This window comes from Microcaecilia unicolor, chromosome 2 (assembly GCF_901765095.1).
Source record: "Microcaecilia unicolor chromosome 2, aMicUni1.1, whole genome shotgun sequence".
NCBI lineage: Eukaryota > Metazoa > Chordata > Amphibia > Gymnophiona > Siphonopidae > Microcaecilia > Microcaecilia unicolor.
Genome location: NC_044032.1, coordinates 104,403,586 through 104,425,259, shown reverse-complemented (window position 1 = coordinate 104,425,259; position 21,674 = coordinate 104,403,586). Strand labels below are relative to the sequence as shown.

Below are 21,674 nucleotides of genomic sequence, written 5' to 3'. Positions count from 1 at the left end.
CAAGAGATATGGGAAGATATGCATACAGAAGACCCGTCCTCAACTGAAGCAGGAAGGCATCCGATGCTAGACTGTCGTGGGCCTGGAGCAGAACTGAGGGACTTTGGGATTGATGTGAGTGGCAAGAGATCCACCAAGGGGGTGCCCCATGCTCGGATAATCTCATGGGCAACGCCCATATTGACATACCACTTGTGCAGATGCATGACCCTGTTCACTCTGTCGACCAGGCTGATGAAGGAGCATACCATGCCAGAGCCCAATGCCACATCCGAACGGCCTCCTGACACAGAGGGCATGATCCAGTGCCCTCCTGCTTGTTGGTGTAATACATCGTAATCTGATTGTCTATTTGAATTAGTACAATTTAATGTGACAGCCAATTTCTTAAAGCCTTTAGAGCATTCTAAATAGCATGAAGCTCCAGGATATTGATCTGGAGATCTGTTTCCTGGGCGGATCAAGCACATCGAGTTTGAAGCCAGTCTACATGGGCTCCACAATCAAGGCGAGATGCATCCTTTATCAGCACTTTTTGTGGCTGAGGAATTTGGAATCAAACTGGAACGAATGGTCCACCACAACAGGGAGCGAACAAGCTCAGGGGACAGACAGATGACATCTTCCAGGTTCCCTGTGGTCTGGTATCACTGAGAAGCTAGGTCCACTGGGCAGTTCTCATGTGAAGACGTGTCATGGGCATCACATTAACGGTGAATGCCATGTGCCCCAACAATCTCAACATCTGCCGAGCCATGACCTGCTGAGAGGATCAAACCAGAGAAGCCAGTACGACTAGAGTGCACGCTGTCCACCTGGGAGGAAGACTCAAACCTTCTGCATATTAATGAGGGCTCCAATGAACTCCAACTGCTGAGTAGGGTTCAGGTGGGACTTGGGGTACTTCAAAACAAACCATAGCAGCTCAAGCACCTGAATAGTCCTCCGACATGCTCTTCACAAAAAATCATCGATATAAGGGAACCCCTGGACTCAATCTGCGTAGTGACGCTGTGACTACTGCTAGACATCTGGTAAATACCCTGGGAGCTGATGCGAGGCCAAACATGCAGTACTGGAAGTGTTGTGTTCCCAACTGAAACCGGAGGTCTTTCCAGAGGACTGGAAGTATCAGGATGTGCGTATATACATCCTTTAAGTCCAGAGAGCATAGCAAATCACTTTCCTGAATCATGGGTAGAAGGGTGCCCAGGGAAACCATTACTGAACTTTTCTTTGACCAGGAATTTAGGAATTTGTTCAGGGCCCTTAGGGCTAGGATGGAATGCATCTCTCCACCCCCCCCCCCCCCCGGGGGTCTTCTTTTGCATGAGGACGTAGCTGGAATAGAATTCCCACCCTTCCTCCTCTGGTGGAACGGGCTCAACCACATGGGCTCAACCACAAGGGCTGAGAGTTCCTCTGCAAATATCTGCTCGTGCTGAGAGCTGAAGAAATGAACTCGGTGGGCAATTTGGAGGTTTCTGATACCAACTAAGAGCATATCAGAGACGGACTATTTGAAGAACTCACCAGAGGTGATAAGGGACCAGCTTTGGGAAAAATCTTCAGCTTCCCTCTGACTGGCAAGTCATCTGGCACAAACACTTGGACAGAGGTTATGCTCTGCTGGAGCCAATGAAAAGCTCATTCCTTGCTTTGACTGGGAAGCATGCTGAGGCTGAGCCTGAGAAGGCAGGAGAGAGGAGGCAGTATACGTACGCCTTTGTGAGTAGTAAGCATCCCTTTTCAACATGCCAAAAGACCTCCTAGAGGAAGAGGCGGATGCAGACGGCACACGGTCAGGGCTGCCAAGAGGGAGGACAAAATTCCCCGAGACTGGGCCTCCGGGGGGGGGGGGGGTGAGGAGGGGGAGGCAGCACCGCAGTCCAGCCCACCCGCCCTCTGTCACTCCCTGGCATTGAACTTAAGCGCCTCACCTTCGAAAGCGCAGCAAGCAGCAGCAGACCACTCCTTCCTTCCGTGTCCCGCCCTCGCCTGACGTAACTTCTGCAAGGGCGAGACATGGAAGGAAGGAGTGGTCTGCCACTGCTTGTTGCTGCGCTTTCGAAGGTGAGGCGCTTAAGGTCAGTGCAGAGGGCCCAGGGGTGGAGAGAGGGCCTGGTGGCGGGGGGCCCCGGGGGCGGCCTTGTCCCGGGCCTGGCCCAGTCTCTCGGCGGCCCTGCACACGGTGGGAGAAAGAAGAGATGGTATCTGTATGTTTCTTGATCTGGTCAGCGACCTCCTCAACTTTCTCTTCAACAAGGTCATCCCCTTGGCAGGGGACATCCGCAAATCTCTGCCGTTACAGTTGATATTTAAGCCACATTTTCTGCATTCTCTCTCCTCATTTCTACTTCAGTAATTCTTACCTCTGCGCTGTGGTTAGTGCAATTCTGTTGAATTTCTGTTGTCTGTTTTTTTATTCCACTGTATTTTAAAAACTGTTATATTTGATATCTACCTAGGCACTGCATTTGAAGATGTATCTCTGTTATTCTCTTAACGGAGGTGTTTTTTTCTGAACCAAGCTTCTGTCTATCCCCCACCTGATCTCTTGTAGGCAGGTTTAAAGGTGAGGTGTGTAATAGCAAAGCTGAAGGTCACCACATGATCCTCTGAGATCTGCCTTGCGTTTGAAACGTCAGTGTCCAAGACACATTTTCTGCATTCCCTCTCCTGATTTCTATCTGGCTAAATCTTACCTCTGTACTGTGGTTTGTGCAATTCTGTTGGGTTTTCTGTTGTCTTTTTTTTATTCCACTGCATTTTAAAAAGAGGCTTCATTGGTGGCTCCATTTGTGGGATGTGGAAGACAGACCCGAGCTCCCCTGGACCGGGTGATTGGAAGTTGAAGCGCAATGTTCAGCTCCTCCTGCGAGTGACCACGGCTGCAGTGCAGTCTGGGCTGAGTGAGTCTGTTTCAGTGCGCTGCAGTGTTCCCCGGGCTCCAGTGCTTTTATTCTATGGCAGCTGAAACAGTGAAGCGGTGCTCCTGCTGCTGCAAGAGGAGGACTGCAGTGGGAGTGTGCAGTGCGAACTGCCTGGACTCTGCGTCAGTGAGTTCAGCGGTGTCTACGTATTTGGACTTCTCCCACGCTGTGGATCTCAGCATCGGCACCATCTTTGAAGCGAAGGGGGATGCGCAGTTCTCGACATCTCAAGCAAGCGGGGGAATCTAGTTTTACTCCTGATGGTGTTTTGCCAGCGAGGGACTCTCGGGGGGATAGCTCCTTCTAGAGATTTGGGGGCAGAAGCTCAGGGGGACTTTTTTTCTCCCTGAATTTATTTTATTGATGCACCAGGCTTTTTTAATAGAGAGCTGTCCCGCCTCCTGTTCCCTCTGCCCAGGAGGTCTCTCTCTCTCTGTTAGGGAGAATGTACCTACAGCTTCTTTAGACGCTCCTGACCCTAAGCGTAGGAGGGTTTCTTCTGTGTCTGAAGTTGCCTCCGTAGCTCCTTTTTCCCCCTCCTCAATCCCTCTTTGGGGGCTTGGGGGTAATCTTCTAGGCCTTCCAGGGTGGATGCTGCCGGAGGAGCACGACCACCCTAAGGCTGTCTGTATTTTTCATTGCGACGAGCTCCCATCTCTCACTTCCGACGCTTTACAGGCCTTAAGTATTGAGGATATGGAGGTAGCTGCGGCCTCTTTGGTTAACCCCAAAATGGCCAGTACTAGAAAGCCTACTTGAGCTTTCCGTGTTCATGAGTCTATTCAAGAGCTTATCACAGCTCAGTGGTTGGATCCGGATGGGAGCCTGAAGGTGGCTAGAGCTATGGCTCACCTTTACCTGGTGGGGGAATCTCATCTGGTGCTTTTTGCAGTGCCGAAGGGGGACTCGCTGGTAACGGCGCTTACCAAAAAGACTACTGTTCCTGTAGAAGGGGGGTAGTATTGAAAGATTTGCAGGACCGCCGTTTGAGGCTTCTCTGAAACACTCCGAGGTTTTAGCCCTGGAGCTGCAAGCGGCTATATGCAGTTCATATTCAGCCAGGGCACCGTCTCTCTTGGCTGTAATAAGCGGTTGAACAGCCCTCTGAGGCTTCCGCTTCTCTGCCGACTTGGCTCCTCGGATGGAGTCGGCTTTAGCCTTTTTGGCTGATGCCCTTTATGATTTGGTAAGGACGTCTGCCAAGCAGATGTCCTTGATGGTAACGGCTGGGTGTTTACTGTGGCTTTGACTTTGTTCATTAGATATCTCCTTAAAGCAGCGTCTGGTGAGGTTGCCTTTTCGGGGGAAGCTCTTATTCAAGGAAGACTTGGAGAAGGTCGGTAAGGATCCTCAAGATTCCAAATCCCAGCGTCTTCCTGAAGATAAGCCCAAGTCTTCGGCCAGGAGCTCCTCCTCAAAGCCTCGATTTTGGGAAGCCCGCGATACCGTCCGGGGCGAGCCTCTGGTTCTTGTCAGCATTCCTGTTTCCAGCAGCGGGCCTCCTTTCGCTCTGACAAACGGTTTGCAGGTTCCGGTCAGAGACAAGGAACCCAAGGGCGTTCGACACGATAAGACGCTGGTCCACTCTTTCGTTCTTTGCATAGGGGATCGATTGTCCCTTTTCCTCGAAGAGTGGACCAGAGTTACTTCAGATAAGTGGGTTCTAGATTTGATCAGAGACGGGTACAGGTTAGAATTTGCAGCACCCATTGGAGACGCCTTTTTGGAATCCCGATAGTTTCACAGCTAGCACAACCCACAGATCTTGATTAAGCCCTCTCACCAAACCCCTTAGCCCAAACAGCGGTGTTAGTAAGGTGGTTAAAATAGTTTTGGAGATATAACTCACACATTCTACACATAGCTAGTTGCTTAGGCCCTCCCACCCTATCCCTCAGCCCACCCACTCCAAGGGTAACACTTGCTATATAGTTTCCCTAATTCACTATTTATCTCCTGCAATTAATTCTATCCTAATTGCATCTGTCTTTTGAAAGCAAATCATTTCTGATTGCAGTAGCTCTCCAGCCTTCTGCTTTGGATCAGGTGCCTTTCCTGTTTTTAGATTAAAAGAATCTCAACATATACACCAGTTTGTTAATCTTTTATATCTCTAGTACGAAAATATTAATTTACCTTCTCCTTCCCTTAAAATTGTTCCCAATAATAGGCAAGGAAGTACACTGAACTACACCCACAGAGTGAATCTGAACAAGTTCCTAGATATCTCACAATAAATTTCCTGTATCCCTCAGAACAGGTGTAAGAAAAAAAATTGGTAGCCCTTTCATTTCCTTAGATTCACAGGCACAAAAATCTCCTATACTTGAAATATGGCAAAGCAACAACATGCATCTAAAGCTGTGGCTCACATTACAGCTATTGCCTCTGTCCAGACTGAATGCTTGGTCCAAGGCAAGATTCTGGTTTCGTGTGATAAATGTATGCACATTGAATCCCTCTTGAAGGAAGTACAAGAAGTATGAGAGGAGGTGGCAAAACTAAGAAGCATTTGTGACAACCAGAAATTCATTCTGGAGATGCATGTTGAAACATTGGGGATCTCCAGCAAAGGGAGAGAAGATCTTGAGCATAAAGGGGGACAGCTGGACAAAGGTCACCAGATCCTGCAAAATCAATCCCCCAACTCCATCTTCTGTTGAACTGAAGAATCGGTTTGCAGCCCTGGAGGCAGAACAGCTGAAAACATCTCAAGAAGACTATGATCAATAATCCCAAAGTTGCTGGATCAGTGGCCAATAAGAAGCGAAAGGTGATTCTCTTCTGAGGGGTACTGAGGCGCCCATCTGCCGACCAGACATGATGTCCAGAGAGGTGTACCGTCTGCCTGATGCCAAGATTAGAGATGTTGAGGAAAGACTGCCTAGACTCATCAAGTCTACTGATCACTATCTTAGGCTGTTCATCCATGTCAGCACAAGTGAAACTGCTAGGCATTCTTTTTTTTTTTAATTTTTTATTTATAACCATTCAAATTTTTACAAGTGACAAAACAACTTGCTGGAAATACAGAGAAAGTAATATGTAGGAATTATTTCAGTCAGGTAACTCTATTCTCTTCCTTAGACCACCAAACAGGGAGAGTGAAACAAGACAAGGAGATCAATCAAACAGTAAACAGAAAAAAAAAACCCCGTTGTATTAACCAGATTATCCCCAGATATTACTCGTCTAATTCATTATTCCACATTGATCATCTGGTTGGCTTCTTCAAGGCCAATATGGTGTATAGTCAAATCATTTCATTGAAAACATACTTATTGTCCAATATTAGTTAAAAATAATACATCTGATTACATTCTCTCTCTTTTAAAAACCAGAAATTATTTAACAATACATATACTTAAGTCTCTAATTCAAATCCCACTGATTAAAGTAATCCAAGTTTTCGCAGGCTTAACTCCTTTTAAAGTAATAATTTGAGGAAATATTTCTGAGGAAAACTTTAGGAGTCATACCTGGAACTCTGGGAAAAACAATAATCTCGATATTAATCATCTATAATAATATTCATTTTATTATTCAAAATTTCTGGTCTATTATCATTTTCAAAATCATAACCACTTCTTGCTCATGTAGAATCATTTGTTATATCAATTTTTTACTCTCAAAGGGTTCAGTTGAATTGTCCATGTAACTCTCTAATAAAATTATATCTGAAACAAAATTATTTACTACCACCGTTAGGTCCCGAAGCGCCTTCCAGATGGTATTCAATGTAACCTCCACGGGAGCCAAAAACTCCAAGTTGATTTCTCATAGGTGTTTAGGAGTGGTTCCGCCAATTCGGGTTCTGCTGTAAACGTCCTCCGTTTCAGCATATACCTCTAACTCACTCCTCCACTCCTTTGGGCATGGTGGTTGAATAATTCGGGAGCGATGGAGTTGTTTTTTCCAGGTCCAAGAGCGTTGACGCTCCTTTGCCGGTGCTGATCAAAGGACTCGCCAACCCTTTCATCTGTGGGCAGTTCGTTGCACAGCGGTCCCGCACTTGCTGCTCAGGGGATAAAACGCTGGCCATCGGCGGCTGACCGCTGGTTGTCCCCTTCCTCTCAGTTAAGGTAACTGCAATTGCAGAGAGGAAATTTACGTAAAGAAGACGAAACCTCAGAGGGCAGTTGGGCCGTTGGGCATACGAACTTCAGGTCACCATCTTACCACTCTCCCAGAACTGCTAGGCATTCTACTGAACATATTAAACGTGACTTCATGGCTGTGGGTCAGAGGGTAAAGCACCTAGGTGCTCAGGCAGTGTTCTCATCGATCCTTCCTGTTAAAGGAAAAAGCCAAATGAGGAAGCTCGAATCCTGATGCTAAATGTGTGGCTGCGTGGAGGGTGCCAACACGAGAGCTTTGGTTTCCTAGACTTAAATGAACATTTCCACAAAACAGCTAGGAAAGGGAAAATACTACTGATAGGTGATTTTAACATGCCGGACGTCGATTGAGGCATCCCTGCTGTGTGGTCATCTAGAAGCAAAGAAAGGGAAAATTAGGTCCTTACCTTGGTAATTTTCTTTCCTTTAGTCACAGCAGATGAATCCATTAACTGATGGGTTATGTCCGCCTACCAGCAAGTGGAGATAGAGAACACTGAAAAACCATAGTGCTCTATGGATGGCTAGCTCCATCTGCCTTCAGTATTTGAAACTTCCAAAGCAGAGTGTATCCTCAAAGTAGAATAACATAAACTTTCCTCACAGCGAACGAATGCCCCAGAACAGGAGCAATAATCACACAAAGGAGGGACGATCTCAACCTCCCGTAACAGAATAGAAATCCTGAAGACTGTTTTCCAACTTCTCCCAATGAGGGAACATGTCAGCAGGAAACAACTGAACAAATAAACAGAGTCAAACAGGGAGGGAACATGGATTCGTCTGCTGTGACTAAAGGAAAGAAAATTACCAAGGTAAGAACCTAATTTTCCCTTCCTTGTCATTAGCAGCAGATGAATCCATTAACTGATGGGATGTACAAAAGCACTCCCTAGTTAGGGCGGGAATATGTCACTCCCCGAGCAAGCACTTGCGCTCCAAACTGCGCGTCCCGCTTCGCTGCAACATCCAGCCTGTAATGCCGGACAAAAGAGAGCTTAGAAGCCCAAGTAGCTGCATTACAGATCTCCTGAAGAGAAACTGCTCCTGTTTCAGCCCACAAAGAGGAAATCGCTCTCGTGGAATGAGCTTTAAATGCGTCAGGCGGAGACCGCCCTGACAGCAGATACGCAGAAAAAATGACTTCCTTGAGCCAACGGGCTATAGTGGCCTTAGACGCCGGAGACCCTCTTCGAGGACCTGACAACAAGACAAAAAGGTGATCAGAAGGCCTAAAGTCATTTGACATTTGCAGATACTGCAAGAGAGCCCTGCGAACATCCAGAAGATGTAACTGCCCAAAAGATTCCGGAAACTCTTCCCTAGTAAAGGAGGGCAGATAAATGGGCTGGTGGGCAGATAAATGGGCTGGTTTAGGTGAAATGCTGAAACCACCTTAGGCAGGAAGGAAGGCACAGTACGTACCGTAACTCCGGACTCTGAGAATTGCAGAAAGGGGTCTCGACAGGACAGAGCCTGGAGCTCAGACACACGTCTCGCCGAGGTTATGGCCACCAAAAAGACTGGTCTTTAGAGTCACATTCTTCTCTGAAGCTTGCCTCAGCGGCTCGAAGGACGAACACTGGAGAGCATTCAACACCAGCCCCAGGTTCCAAGCCGGACACGCAGCTGCACTGGCGGGTGGAGCCGGAGCGCCCCTCTTAGAAACCGGGCAATGTCCGGATGAGTGGCCAGAGACCTCAAAAGCATGCCAATGCTGCCACTTGCACTCGCAGGGAATTGTAGGCCAAGCCTTTCTGTAAACTATCCTGTAAAAACTCCAGTATCGGCGAGACTGTAGCTCTCGTGGGTGTGATCGCCTTTGAAACACACCACACCTCAAACTGGCGCCAGATCCGAGTATAAGCAATGGAAGTGGACCGCTTGCGGGCCTGCAAGAGAGTGGAGATGACTGTTAGAATAGCCTTTGTCTCTCAATTGCGTCCTCTCAAGAGCCATGTTGTAAGACAAAAGCGGCAGGGATCCTCCATGGTCACCATACCCTGCATCAACAGGTTCGGTACCAGAGACAAAGGAAGAGGGGCCTCCATCAGCGTCCGCCGGAGGTCCGCATACCATGGCCGCCTGGGCCAATCCGGGGCAATGAGGATCACCACTCCTTGATGTAGCCGAATTCGCAGGAGGACTCGCCCTATCAAGGGCCAAAGGAGGGAACACATACAGGAGGTCCGGAGGCCAGGGTTGAGCCAAGGCATCCAACCCCGCCGAGCGAGGATCTCTCTGTCTGCGGAAAAAGCACGGGACTTTGGCATTTGCGCTTGACGCCATTAGATCCACTACGGGAGTTCCCCCATTTGGCACAGATCTGAAGAAACACTTTGTCTGCCAGTTCCCACTCCGCTGGGTCGATTTGATGCCTGCTTAGAAAATCGGCTTGCACGTTGCTCTGACCTGCTATGTGAGCTGCTCACAGAAGCTGCAAGTGTAGCTCGGCCCAGTGGCAAATCTGAGCGGCCTCCGTGGCCAGTGCTCTACACTGAGTGCTGCTCTGTCGATTTATGTAGGCCACAGCTGTCATATTGTCCAACAGAACTCTGACAGCCAGACCCTCCAGAGTCTTGTGAATGGCCAGAAGAGCCTGGAATATCGCTCTCAGTTCCAAGCAATTGATGAACCACCCCGATTCCGCGGGTGTCCACAGACCCTGGGCATAGCTTCCCTTGCAATGTGCTCCCCAGCCGACCAGGCTGGCATCGGTTATCACCAGGCACCAAGAGGGAAGCGCCAGCGGCATTCCTCGCCGCAGCATGCTGTCGGAGAGCCACCACTCCATACTGAGCCGGCCCCAGGGAGCCACGTGAGTCTGCGCTGATAATCCTGGGACATTGGAGACCATCGTTGAAGCAGGGCAATATGCAGAGGTCTCAAGTGCGCTCTCACCCATGGCACTACCTCCAAAGTGGCCGTCATCGACCCCAGCAGCTGGACAAAGTCCCAAGCTCGCGGGCGAGGCATCCGCAGGAGCAGACGGACCTGATTCTGAAGCTTGCACCGCCTTTGGTCGGGTAGAAAGACAAACCCTGAGGCCGTGTCAAACCGGACCCGCAAATATTCTAGAGAATGAGAGGGGGTCAGGTGACTTTTGGGTATATTGACGACCCAGCCCAGAGATTGCAGTACTGAGACCACACTGGCTGTGGCCAGATGACTTTCGTCTGCCGAATCCGCTCTGATGAGCCAGTCATCGAGGTATGGGTGAACCCCAGAACTAATATGGGTGGGCACTGTGCATATAGGTATGAGTAGTGTTTCTTGGGATACTACAAAATAATGCCTTAGAATGCACTTGATGATGGATTTCTAAGTAGTCTGTCCAACAGCTGCCCTTCATCAATATAAACCACATACATACATAATGGAAAAGCCAACCAGTTACATTAGCCAACCAGTTACATTAGTGGGGATTGGGTGGCGACGCCGGTAATTGGAAACAAAACTGGAGCTGGGCAGACTTCTACGGTCTATGCCCTGATCGTGACTGAATAGATAGGGATGGGCTGGAGTATAAATTTTAAGGGGCTTCGATGTTAGCTTCAGAACTTAGTACAAGAACAGTACTGGGCAGACTTTTACAGTCTGTGCCCTGAGAAAGGCAAGGACAATTCAAACTCGGGTATACGTATAAAGTATCACATACCATGTAAAATGAGCTTATCTTGTTGGGCAGACTGGATGGACCGTACAGGTCTTTATCTGCCGTCATTTACTATGTTACTCGGATACCCTGTCGCCTGAGAAAGGCAGCTACTACCACCATAACCTTGGAAATGGTGCAGGGAGCTGTGGCGAGGCCAAAGGGCAAGGCCCGAAACTGGAAATGTTTTCCCAACACCGCAAACCGGAGAAACCGTTGATGCGGGGGCCAAATAGGAATGTGCAAGTTAGCTTCCTTTTGGTCCAGAGACGCGAGATATTCTCCTGGCTGTACCGCCGCAATAACGGAGCGCAGGGTTTCCATGCGAAAATGTCACCCTTAGTGCCTCGTTGACTGACCTTAAGTCGAGGATCAGTCGGAAAGACCCGCCTTTTCGAGGCACCACAAAGTAAATGGAGTAGCGACCGCAGCCACGTTTGGCGGGAGGCACAGGGATCACCGCTCCAAAGTGCAACAAGACTTGTAAGGTCTCCTCTACCGCCGCCCGTTTGACGGCAGTACTGCATCGGGACTCCACAAACACGTCTCTCACCGGGGCGCTAAATTCCAATCGGTAACCTTCTCTGATCAGGTCCAGGACCCACTGATCGGAGGTAATCTTGGTCCATTCCTCGAGAAAGAGGGAAAGACGTCCTCCTACTGCAGGAATCGAGGAATGGACCGGCGCCCCGTCATTGAGGGGGCCACCCCGAACTCCAGGCCTTGAACCGGCCGCTGCGGAACGCTTGTCCGAGTGAAAGGAGTTCCTCTGCTGAAAATGGGCATGTTGAGAAACCCCAGCAGAGCGCCCCGGGCGATACCTGCGAGCTTCACGGAAGCAAGGTCTGGAAGAGAAGGGCCACTCAGAACCCTTGGAAGAAGGCCTCGGCCTATCCTCGGGTAAGCGCTGGGGCTTAGGGTCCCCCAGGTCCTTCATAATCGTCTCCAACTCCTCTCCAAATAACAGGTGGCCCCGTAAGGGAAGCTTCACCAGCCTGTGCTTAGAGGCCATGTCAGCCGCCCAATGCCGTAGCCATAGAAGGCGGCGAGCCGCAACCGCCACAGATATCTGTTTAGTCGAAGCTCTGACCAGATCATAGAGGGCGTCAGCCAAAAATGACTGGGCCGACTCCATCCACGGTGCAACCTCAACAAGGGACTCCGCACCATCCGCGGGCTGTTCCATTGCCTGTTGTAACCAAAAAAGGCAGGCCCGGGCAGCATAGGAACTACAAATACACTCCCTCAAGGCGAGGCCCAAGATTTCAAAAGACCATTTCAATGCGGATTCAAGCCGCCGGTCCTGTATGTCTTTCAGGGCAACCCCTCCCTCTACGGGGAGGGTGGTCCTCTAAGTCACCGCCGTGACCAAGGCGTCCACTTTAGGCATCCCCAAAGGGGCCAAGTGCTCCTCACTTAGAGGGTAAAGCTGACCCATAGCCCTGGCCACTTTCAAAGGCCCTTCGGGTTCAGACCATTGAGCTGAAATAAGCTCTTGGATGGAGTCATGCACAGGAAAGGCTCGAGCAGGCTTCTTATTACTCGCTATCCTCGGATTAACAGAGGAGGCCTCGCCCTTGGCAGGATCATCAAACGAGAGGGCCTGCAAGGCGTCAGAAATGAGCGCTGGCAGCTCACGAGGTGGAAAATCCTCACCTCATTGGGATCATCCAGATCCAGTGGCAAACCGGCACTTTCCTCTGGCTCTGCAGACCATGAGGCCTTGCCAGAACACTCAGAATCCACACCACCCGTCTTCGAATCAGGAGGAACAGGAACAAGAGCTCCTCTGGTAGCCTCTAACTGAGGCGTTCCCCTGCACTCAGACTCCTCTGCAACAGCGAGGGTCGAGGCGTGCGGCGCTTCCAAGATGGCAAGTGCTGCCAGCTCCATTGAGCGGGAAGAATCATCGCTCGCCATGCTCGTACCAGCTCTAGCGTGTAAAGAGCATGTCTTACAGAGCACCGCTGCTGATCTACGTTTACCACAACGGGAGCAGCGTTTAACTGCTTCAGCAGCCATCATCCGACCGGACGGAATTATATAAGTAAAATGGCGGCTTTGCGCCAAAACTTACCCCGATCGGAACGGCGTCCGCGGGACCTCCCCGGAGGAGCTGGGCACCACTCTCACCTCAAAGACAGAGTCAAACGAGCTCTGGTCAAGCTGCATGTGGAAAATAGCCTCAGAATAGCTACGCAGAACCAATGCGTACTCCTTTTTTTTTTTTTTTTTTTAATCGCTGTGAGGAAAGTTGGAGGCAGGCAGCACAGAGGTACTCCGGTAGGCAGGGGGACGAGTAAGGCAGGGAAAGGGCGAACCTATATGCCTTCAAAGTGGGCACCACCAGCCACAACACCCCAGCTTCAACTGGCAAAAGCACAGGAGCCACCCCAGGCAGAATTTTTCCAGGAGCTGATCAAGCTACGTCCACACCTGCTGGGAGATAGAGAAATACTGATGGAGCTAGCCGTCCACAGAGCACTATGGTTTTTCAGTGTTTTCTATCTCCACCTGCTGGTAGGCGGACATAACCAATCAGTTAATGGATTCATCTGCTGCTGATGACAAGGAATCTTGGATTCTCTACAGGAAGAATTGTTTTAGCAGGATGGAGTTATACTATACCTGGTATTCACAAATGGGTAGAAAGTTTCTGATGTTATGGTGGGAGATTACTTGGCATCTAGTGATCACCAAATGGTGTGGTTCAATATTAAGACAAAGAAGGAGTGGGCTTATTCGAGATTGAAGATCCTAGATTTCAAAAGAACTAACTTTGCCGAGATGGGGGAATGTCTCAGGAAAGGGTTAGTTGGATGGCAACAGGTGAAGGAAGTAGAACAACAGTGGGAGAAAATGAAAGGAGCTATTTTAAAGGCGTAATACCAAAAACCCAGATCAAATTTACTTCAGAAAAACAGGCAAATCATCCTCAATACCTCAGTGAATTAATATTCAACAGCTCTCTTACCCACTTTTTTATGTTGTTTGTTTAAAGGAGTAAAAAGACCTCATAAAACTGTGGCAAAAATCATAATGGATGTGCTTAATCACTGTAACAGTGAACAGTCTTGCACACAGTTAAAACAGTAATCATAGGTCAAAAAACCTCCATGGTATAAATAGTGTCCCAAATTTAAAAAAAAAAAAAAAATCATCCAACAATCTTTATAATGTTCAATACAAAAAAAATATATACATATATTTGAACAGTAAATGTGGACACATCTTTGTAGCTATAATGTCCCAGTACTTGGTCACACAATCTTTAGCATTCCAGTTTCTTCTAGAGACCTCAAAGGTGACAAACCTTTATGTTAAAAAATTACATAAAAGTACGAGGAAAAGAAGGCCACTCTGGTTCTCGAATACAGTAGCTGGAAAGGTAAGGGGAAGGTGGTTAGCCTTCATATGTTACAAGATGACTCAGAAAGAGGAGGAAAGGCAAAAATATCTAGAAAAGCTAAGAGAAGCTGGAAAAGCTGTCAGGAATGCAAAGAGGCAAATGGAAGAAAAGATAGCTGATATGGTAAAATTGGGATATATATATATTTTTTTTCAGATATATAAATGACAGAAAGAAGTACCATAATAGCATTGTGAGGCTCAAAGCTCATGGGGAGGAATATGTAGAAGCAGATAAGGATAAAGCTGAACTGCTTAACAATTATTTCTGTTCTGTGTTCACGGATGAAAGGCCAGGGGTTGGACCGCAGAAAATAAATGCAGATGGAGATGGATGTATTTATTTTATTTATTACATTTGTATCCCACATTTTCCCACCTATTTGTAGGCTCAATGTGTCTTACATAGTACTGTAACGGCGTTCATTAGTTCCCATATGAACAAGTACAAGGTGTAATAGTGGTAGAATAAGGTTCATGTATGGCAGATACATTGGGGGAACATTAGAGAGGAAGAAGGAGAGTTGGGGTGTGTCCATTACAATATTTGGTTTTGTTGTGTTGCAGGTATGGTAGTCCGGGACCAATTTGTAGAAGACTGTGTTCATGAAGCGCTAGCTAAACTAAAAGTAGACAAAGCGATGAGGTCTGATGGGATACATCCGAGGGTACAGTGCTTAAAGCCACTGGGAACTTGCGTGGACATGGAAGGAAAAACTTCTGCAGTCAAAATCAAACGACTTGATGGTGTCACAAATAGGGGCAAGACACCCGAGGAAAAAAAAAAAAAGAACGGGAGAACCCAGCCGAAGTCAAGGCCTAAAAGCGGCCTGATGTGGAAATAAAGGAAACTTAAAAAATGGGGAAAAAAATAAAAAAAGAGAAAGGCAGAAAGGGACCCCGGAACATGGGGACACAAAATGGTAGTGGAAAAATACCACAAAGGCACCAAAAAGGTTCCTTTGGTTCGAGCAGTGAAGAGCAGAAGGAAAATAAGGTAAAAAAAGAACTGCGGTAACCACGCTAAGAGCAGAAGGAAAACGCAATCACTCCTCAACGTGGTTAAAAAAAAAAAAAAAAACTGCAGTAACCACGCTCTCGCGGTGGATGGGAAGGCACTCTCGCATGCGCAGTGGAGTGTCTCTCATACTCCAAAATGCTCCTACTTGCTTGTTATAAGCTCCAGACCAGGCAATGCAGGATCGCGTTACCCATGTGTGAGACTACATAGGCCTGCTTGTCTTCGGAGAAGAACTGTTTACAAAACTTTGAAGTTAAAAGATCTACTAAGAAAGTGGTATACCAAATAAATGTAACTGTATATCCCAAAAGCACTATATCATTGTCCTGAAATAAACAAAATCAAATATATAAACCAGCATTCAATAACCATCAAACAAAAGGATTTCCTAGAACTAAATTAAAAGATGAAAACATATGCAATACCTGCAGCTGTTGCCTATTTCAATCAGCTTCAGTACATCTTCAACACATTTCACCTCCCGTTCTTGTAATCCTACCACCTGGACTTGCTGCTTACCATCTTCTAGTACTCTTAGCTTGGTCTTCCGGTTCAACAAGTCAAAAACCTTGAAACAGTATGCTTAAATTAGTAATGGTAGTACATCTAAAAATAAAACACAGATGTATGCACAGAATCATTTACCAGTCAAAACATATTAGTATAAAAACTGAAAATCTACAAATCAGCTACCAAACAAATCCTACAGATGTTATTTATGTTCTTGCTTTTATATTAAAGTATGACAGAGGTCTATAAAATACTAATTGGAGTGAAACAGGTAGACGTGAATTGCTTGTTACCCTTTCCAAAAATACTAGAACTAGGGGGGGCATGGAATGAAGCTACAAATTAGTAAATTAACCCCCCCCCCCCCAAAAAAAAAAAAAAAAAAAAAAATACACCGGAGAATGTGGTAAAAGCAATTAGCTTAGCAGGGTTTTTAAAAAATGTGGAAACTTTCCTAAAAGAAAACTCCATAAGCCATTATTAATATGAACTTGGGAAAATCCACTGCTTATTTGTAAGATAAAGGGAAGGGGAAGGGAAATGGGACTTGATATACCGCCTTTCTGAGGTTTTTGCAACTACATTCAAAGCGGTTTACATATATTCTGATACTTATTTTGTACCTGGGGCAATGGAGGATAAAGTGACTTGCCCAGAGTCACAAGGAGCTGCAGTGGGAATCGAACTCAGTTCCCCATGATCAAAGTCCACTGCACTAACCACTAGGCTACTCCTCCACAACATAAAATCTGTTTTACTCTTTTGGAATCTTGTCAGGTACTTGTGACCTGGATAGGCACTGTTGGAAACAGGATACTGAGCGCCATAGTATAGCAACATTTATGTTCTTATATTTTCTAAACACATTGGTATACTTACCTTACCGCTATAAATTTCAAAAAACGTTGCATATACTTGAAGTTCTAATTTCTTATAGTTTGGCTTCTTTAACATTAAAAAGACATCACGAGCTGTGAATGCAATTTGTAACAGAGATGTTAATTTCTTTTTCTTTGCTTTTTTTTTTTGTTGTTGTTGTTAAATCAAATGTCTCTCTGGGTTGATTCACCCAACAGTAACAATTTTTCTATCACACATTTTATCAATTACAACTGCAGATACACATATCAAATTTTCTTCTTGCAAAACTATTAAAATAGGACACCATCTTCTGAAAAAGAAATGGTTTAAACATGAACCTATGCTAGAAAATATTTCTTCTGCTTTTTGCAGATTATAATGCAGGTATTTCAATTTCAGCATTAAAATGCATGCCTCAGGGGGGTCTTCAGATATACCATAAATGACCTGTAAGGTAAATTTTCTAAGATGGACACCATTTAAATTCATCTAATGTGCTAATAGGATGACATTTTTTGTTTATAATCTAGGTAATTTCTTCTTATTTTCATGATTATTTCATACAGGTATTTCCAGTAAGCTGTGGTTTGGTTTGCTCAGGATAATACTGAAATAGGTATATATAAATTTTTTTAAAAATCTCTTCACCTTCTCATTTCAAAGATAAGATATCTGTATTGTTCCAGCCTCAGTAGCATGTTAACTGACTTCTAGGTTGAGTTTTCTATCAAATTAATGGATTTCCTGTATGTTTTTAATGAACATTTTCATTTTTTAGATGTAAACCGTTGTTTTGCGAATGTAATAAGAAATGGTATAGTAAATAAACGATAAACGATTATTGAATATTCTGTGATACATTATCATACACTTGGTAAACCATGAAAACCAGACATGCTTAAGAACTGGATTTGGGAACTACTGATGTATGATTTACAACTAAATCCTACTATATAAATGAAGAATGACCAATGCTGTTCTGCGCATGCACGGCACCTGCACGTCACAGATCTCTCCCGACGTTGTAACACAAAAAGTAAGAGTTTCGCGCCAGATCCTCCGTCGTATCGTTATCAACTGTCTTAATCTTTAAAAAAAATGTCTTAGTCAAAGCTTTTATATGGGGCTCAAAAGACAATGACAGTTATCGCCGAGTTGAATGCTTAAGGGAGACCTCAGAATCTGGAGAACAATACATATCATGAGTTCATGCAGCAGTCAGTATTCCAAAATCTCCCTGTCTCTCCTTCACCCTTTACTCTGACCCAGTAATTTCCAATCCCCTACAACCAGCTGTTAACCCCTGTCTATCGTTTCTTCTCTATTCCCGTCCATCAACACTGCTATCATCTTTATCCATTACCTGTTTGTGTCTCTTACGGGGTAAATTTTATAGCCTTTTCTCCACGGACAAGCAGGATGAGCTGATGGTTTTAGATACACATTATTTATGTCTTTCTCTATTTGCTGCAATTTCTAGCTGCATTTAGCAGGTGTTGTGACTTTGCCGTACTCTGATAAAAACCACGGATTATTATTTCAACATTTCTCTATCGATATTGTTTTGACCACAGGTGTTGTGTGTGCAATAATTAATAAGTCTCTGTCGCTCCTTTGAAACCCCTGCCTGCCCGTCTGTAGCCTTCCCTTCCAGTCCAGGTCATTCCCTCAGAGACGAGTCCTGCCCTCGCGGAAAGAGGAAATGACGTCAAAAGACAGGACTCAGAGGGAACGAACTCGAAGGGAAGGCTACAGATGGGCAGGGCTTTCAAAGGAGCGACGGAGAATCGGTGGGTGCAGGGGGGAGAGGAGAAACGCTGGGTGGCTACAGGAGGGGCAGGGACAGAGGAGAATCACTGGGTGGCCACAGGGGGGGGGCAGGGGACAGAGGAGAATCGCTGGGTGGCTGGAGAGGGGGGCAGGGGAAAGAGGAGAATCGCTTGATGGCTGGAGAGGGGGGCAGGGCAGAGAGGAGAATCACTGGATGGCTGGAGAGGGGGGGCAAGGAAAAAAGGAGAATCGCTGGGTGGCTGGAGAGGGGGGCAGGGCAGAGAGGAGAATCGCTGGGCACCTGGATGGGGGGGGGGCAGGGGAGAGAGGAGAATCGCTGGGTGGCTACAGGGGGGGCACACACTCTCCGTCTCTCAACTCACTCTCACACTCTCTTTCACACAGATGCACACACACACACTTTCTCTGTCTCTCTCACACACTCACACATATACACACTCTCTCTCAACTCACTCTCACACTCTCTCTCTTTCACACAGACGCACACACACACTTTCTGTCTCTCTCTCTCACACACATATATACACTCTCTCTCTCAACCTCTCTTTCACACAGACACACTTTCTGTCTCTCTCTCACACACACACATATATATACACACTCTCTGTCTCTGAACTCACTCTCACACTATCTCTCTTTCACACAGACGCACACACACACACTTTCTCTGTCTCTCACACACACATATACACACACTCTCTCTCTCTTTATATTTCAGGAATAAAACATATTGCCCCTTTGGCTATTTCATTACATTACGCACAACAGAAATGTCGCCCATTGTAACAGGCTTTACGGCTTGTCTAATATATATTATTCCTGAATACTCAACAGCAAAAGGCTTCTGTAATACACTGGGGCAAGGAGCAGATAACAAAACTGCTGCCTAAAGAACCAGAACATACACAGGAAGAACATAAATTAAAATCCAACTTTTCAAAAAGATACAATTGTCATGTTAGTCTACCAAATAGAAAAAGTCAAAACGAGCTGCAGATGGTATTTTTTTTAACGGAATAAATTAATACATCTGTGACTAGATTTCGAGACCTTTGCTCTATTCATACTGTAAGCTTGAGTTTTATCTGTGATGACCTGTTCTACTCACTGTAGTCTGGCCCCTATTTTATTTGGCTTTATTTTATTTTTATCATAGCTTCTTCCTTCACAAGCTAGTCTTCCCCCCCCCCCCCCCCAAACTATTACACGATCTTTTTAGAAGTATAGCTGTTTCCCCACCCACTACCACTTACTTTTTTGTTAGAGTGCTTAGTCTTCCTTTTTTTCATCATTCTATGTTTTTTCCTGCTGCTCAGCCTTTGGAGAGAAAGATGGTCTTTCACTTAGCCCTTCTGTGAAGGTTCAGTTATCTTGCTATGGAATTCAAGATACTGTGCTTGCTTTATTTCTTGCCATTGTGAATTATGTGTGCAGCAGGGCCCTGTCTTCAAGGTCCTTGCTTTGCAACCCTGAAGGATTCGTCCTGGGGATCACCTCTAGTTCAGCACTGTGACTACTACCCTTGGAGAGAGCCACCTCTGTTTTGTATGCTGAGGCTCCAATCCGTCCCTGTGCTACACTTCTTAGGAATGCTCCTCGCCACATTTCTTCTCAACACTCTTCCAACAAATTACAGTATACAAAGTCAATTTAAACTTAAAAAATGTGTAAATAAATTAAAATTAATCGGTTTCCCAGATAGTAAGAACTTAAAGGCTAGTCTCATATCTTCCTGCTCAGTTAATTTATTTCAGTTTTCTACTCATCTCCTGACTTCCATTCCTCTCTAACTGCTGAACACAATGACCTCAATGTACTCCTTCACTTACACTACCACTCATCTCTAATTCCTTGACAGAACAAGAAATCCTTTCCTTGAATATGAATCCCTCATCTCCTGGTCCCATTCACTCCTCTACACATTGCAGAGACTCTACTCACACTTCAGTAAACTATTCATACTTGTTCCAGTTCCTCGGGTCTTGGCCTTTAATTGGAATCTCCCTTTGCATCCTCTTGGTCTGTCAGCTATCTCTTGCACTTGCCCCACATGGATTCCTTCCCCATCATGGTTGGCTTCTGGTACTGAATCTCAGAGAATCTCTCTCTTCTTTGTCCCTTGGCTTTATGTACCAAATGTGCCCTATGCCAAGAGCCAGAATACCAGTCAAATCAATGCCCATTGAACCCAAGTACCTGCCTCACCCTCCAAACACAAGGTGTGACTTGGACAGTATGGCCAATGGACCAGCTACAACTGAGAGTGGTTTACTTCTCCTTGGTTATGCATGGAGCCTTCAGTTTGTATCACCTCTCTAGGATCCCCTCTAGGCTTTCTCCAACTGCCTTTTTCTAAGAGAACAGATAAAACCTGAAGGGAAAATCCCAAAGACTGGGTTTTCTTCCACTCAGGCCTTGCCACAGGCTTTATTATTTTTTTTTTTAAAGGTCTCCCACAGAGATGATAGCCCTGTCCTGACCTTAGGTACAGATACTCAAAACTCCAGCGCAAATACCTTCACAACAGTACCAAATAATTACTTCCTAATGCTTAAAGCTAATAATATGCAAATGATACGCATGCTATAAGCTTAGAGCATTAGGAAATAAAGGGCAGGGATGATGCCTGGCGCATTCTGACACCTGACATCCAGGGGGAGAAAGGCATCCATTGATTCCCGCCCCCCCTGGCTGGCACACTTCAGTGCAAGGAGTAAACTTTTTTTTTTTGGCTCCTCACCAGTGCTGAACTTTTGAGAACTTCTGCACAGAAGCCTATCTTGTGTACGCCAGGAGCCGTGTGCAGTCTACATCAAGGCATATAAGCCAAGCAGGGAGGGAGGTCCAGGCTGAAGCAGCAGTGAGCGTGCACTTTCATGGATGGCTTCAATACTTTCCAGGTTGCTTAATATCTCATGCTTGCCGAGGTACCTAATGCCAGCCCTTGTTCATTGTGCTCTTCTTTTAGCATTGGGGAGAATTGATAATTACTTTATCAAAATGTGATTTGCATGCTGCTTGCGCTATCCTCTGACGCGGTCGCTGTTCCCTGCGCTAGAGGCCTTTGGGCATTCAGCAGTAGCAAATGCGGGCACTAGTCTGATACTAATGGCCTCTAGCGCCTGTATTTGCTTTTGAGCATTATGGCCTTAATTAGGAAAAGCCCGCACCATAGAATTCTGTTGCTTCCTTCTCTTTTGGTACCGGTGGATTCCCACTCATTCCTTCTACTTGTCAGAATGCCTGTCCGGGTTTAGTGATGCAGACGGATTCGGAACATTTATTTTCATATTTCAACACCTTTTACGTATTTGGATCTGATCACACTGTTAATTAAACCTGGAGGCCTATGACAGTAGCTCAATAGGTATAAGTCT

General features: G+C 46.1%; 1 protein-coding gene across 1 annotated transcript in view; it reads right to left on the bottom strand.

Moving 5' to 3' along the window:
- The window catches only part of KIF2A (kinesin family member 2A), a 443,213-nt gene that overhangs the window by 180,570 nt on the left and 240,969 nt on the right, over positions 1–21,674 (bottom strand). Inside the window, 2 exon segments of the mRNA XM_030193169.1 lie at positions 15,561–15,703; positions 16,525–16,616. Of these exon segments, the coding sequence (XP_030049029.1) occupies positions 15,561–15,703; positions 16,525–16,616 (235 nt within the window).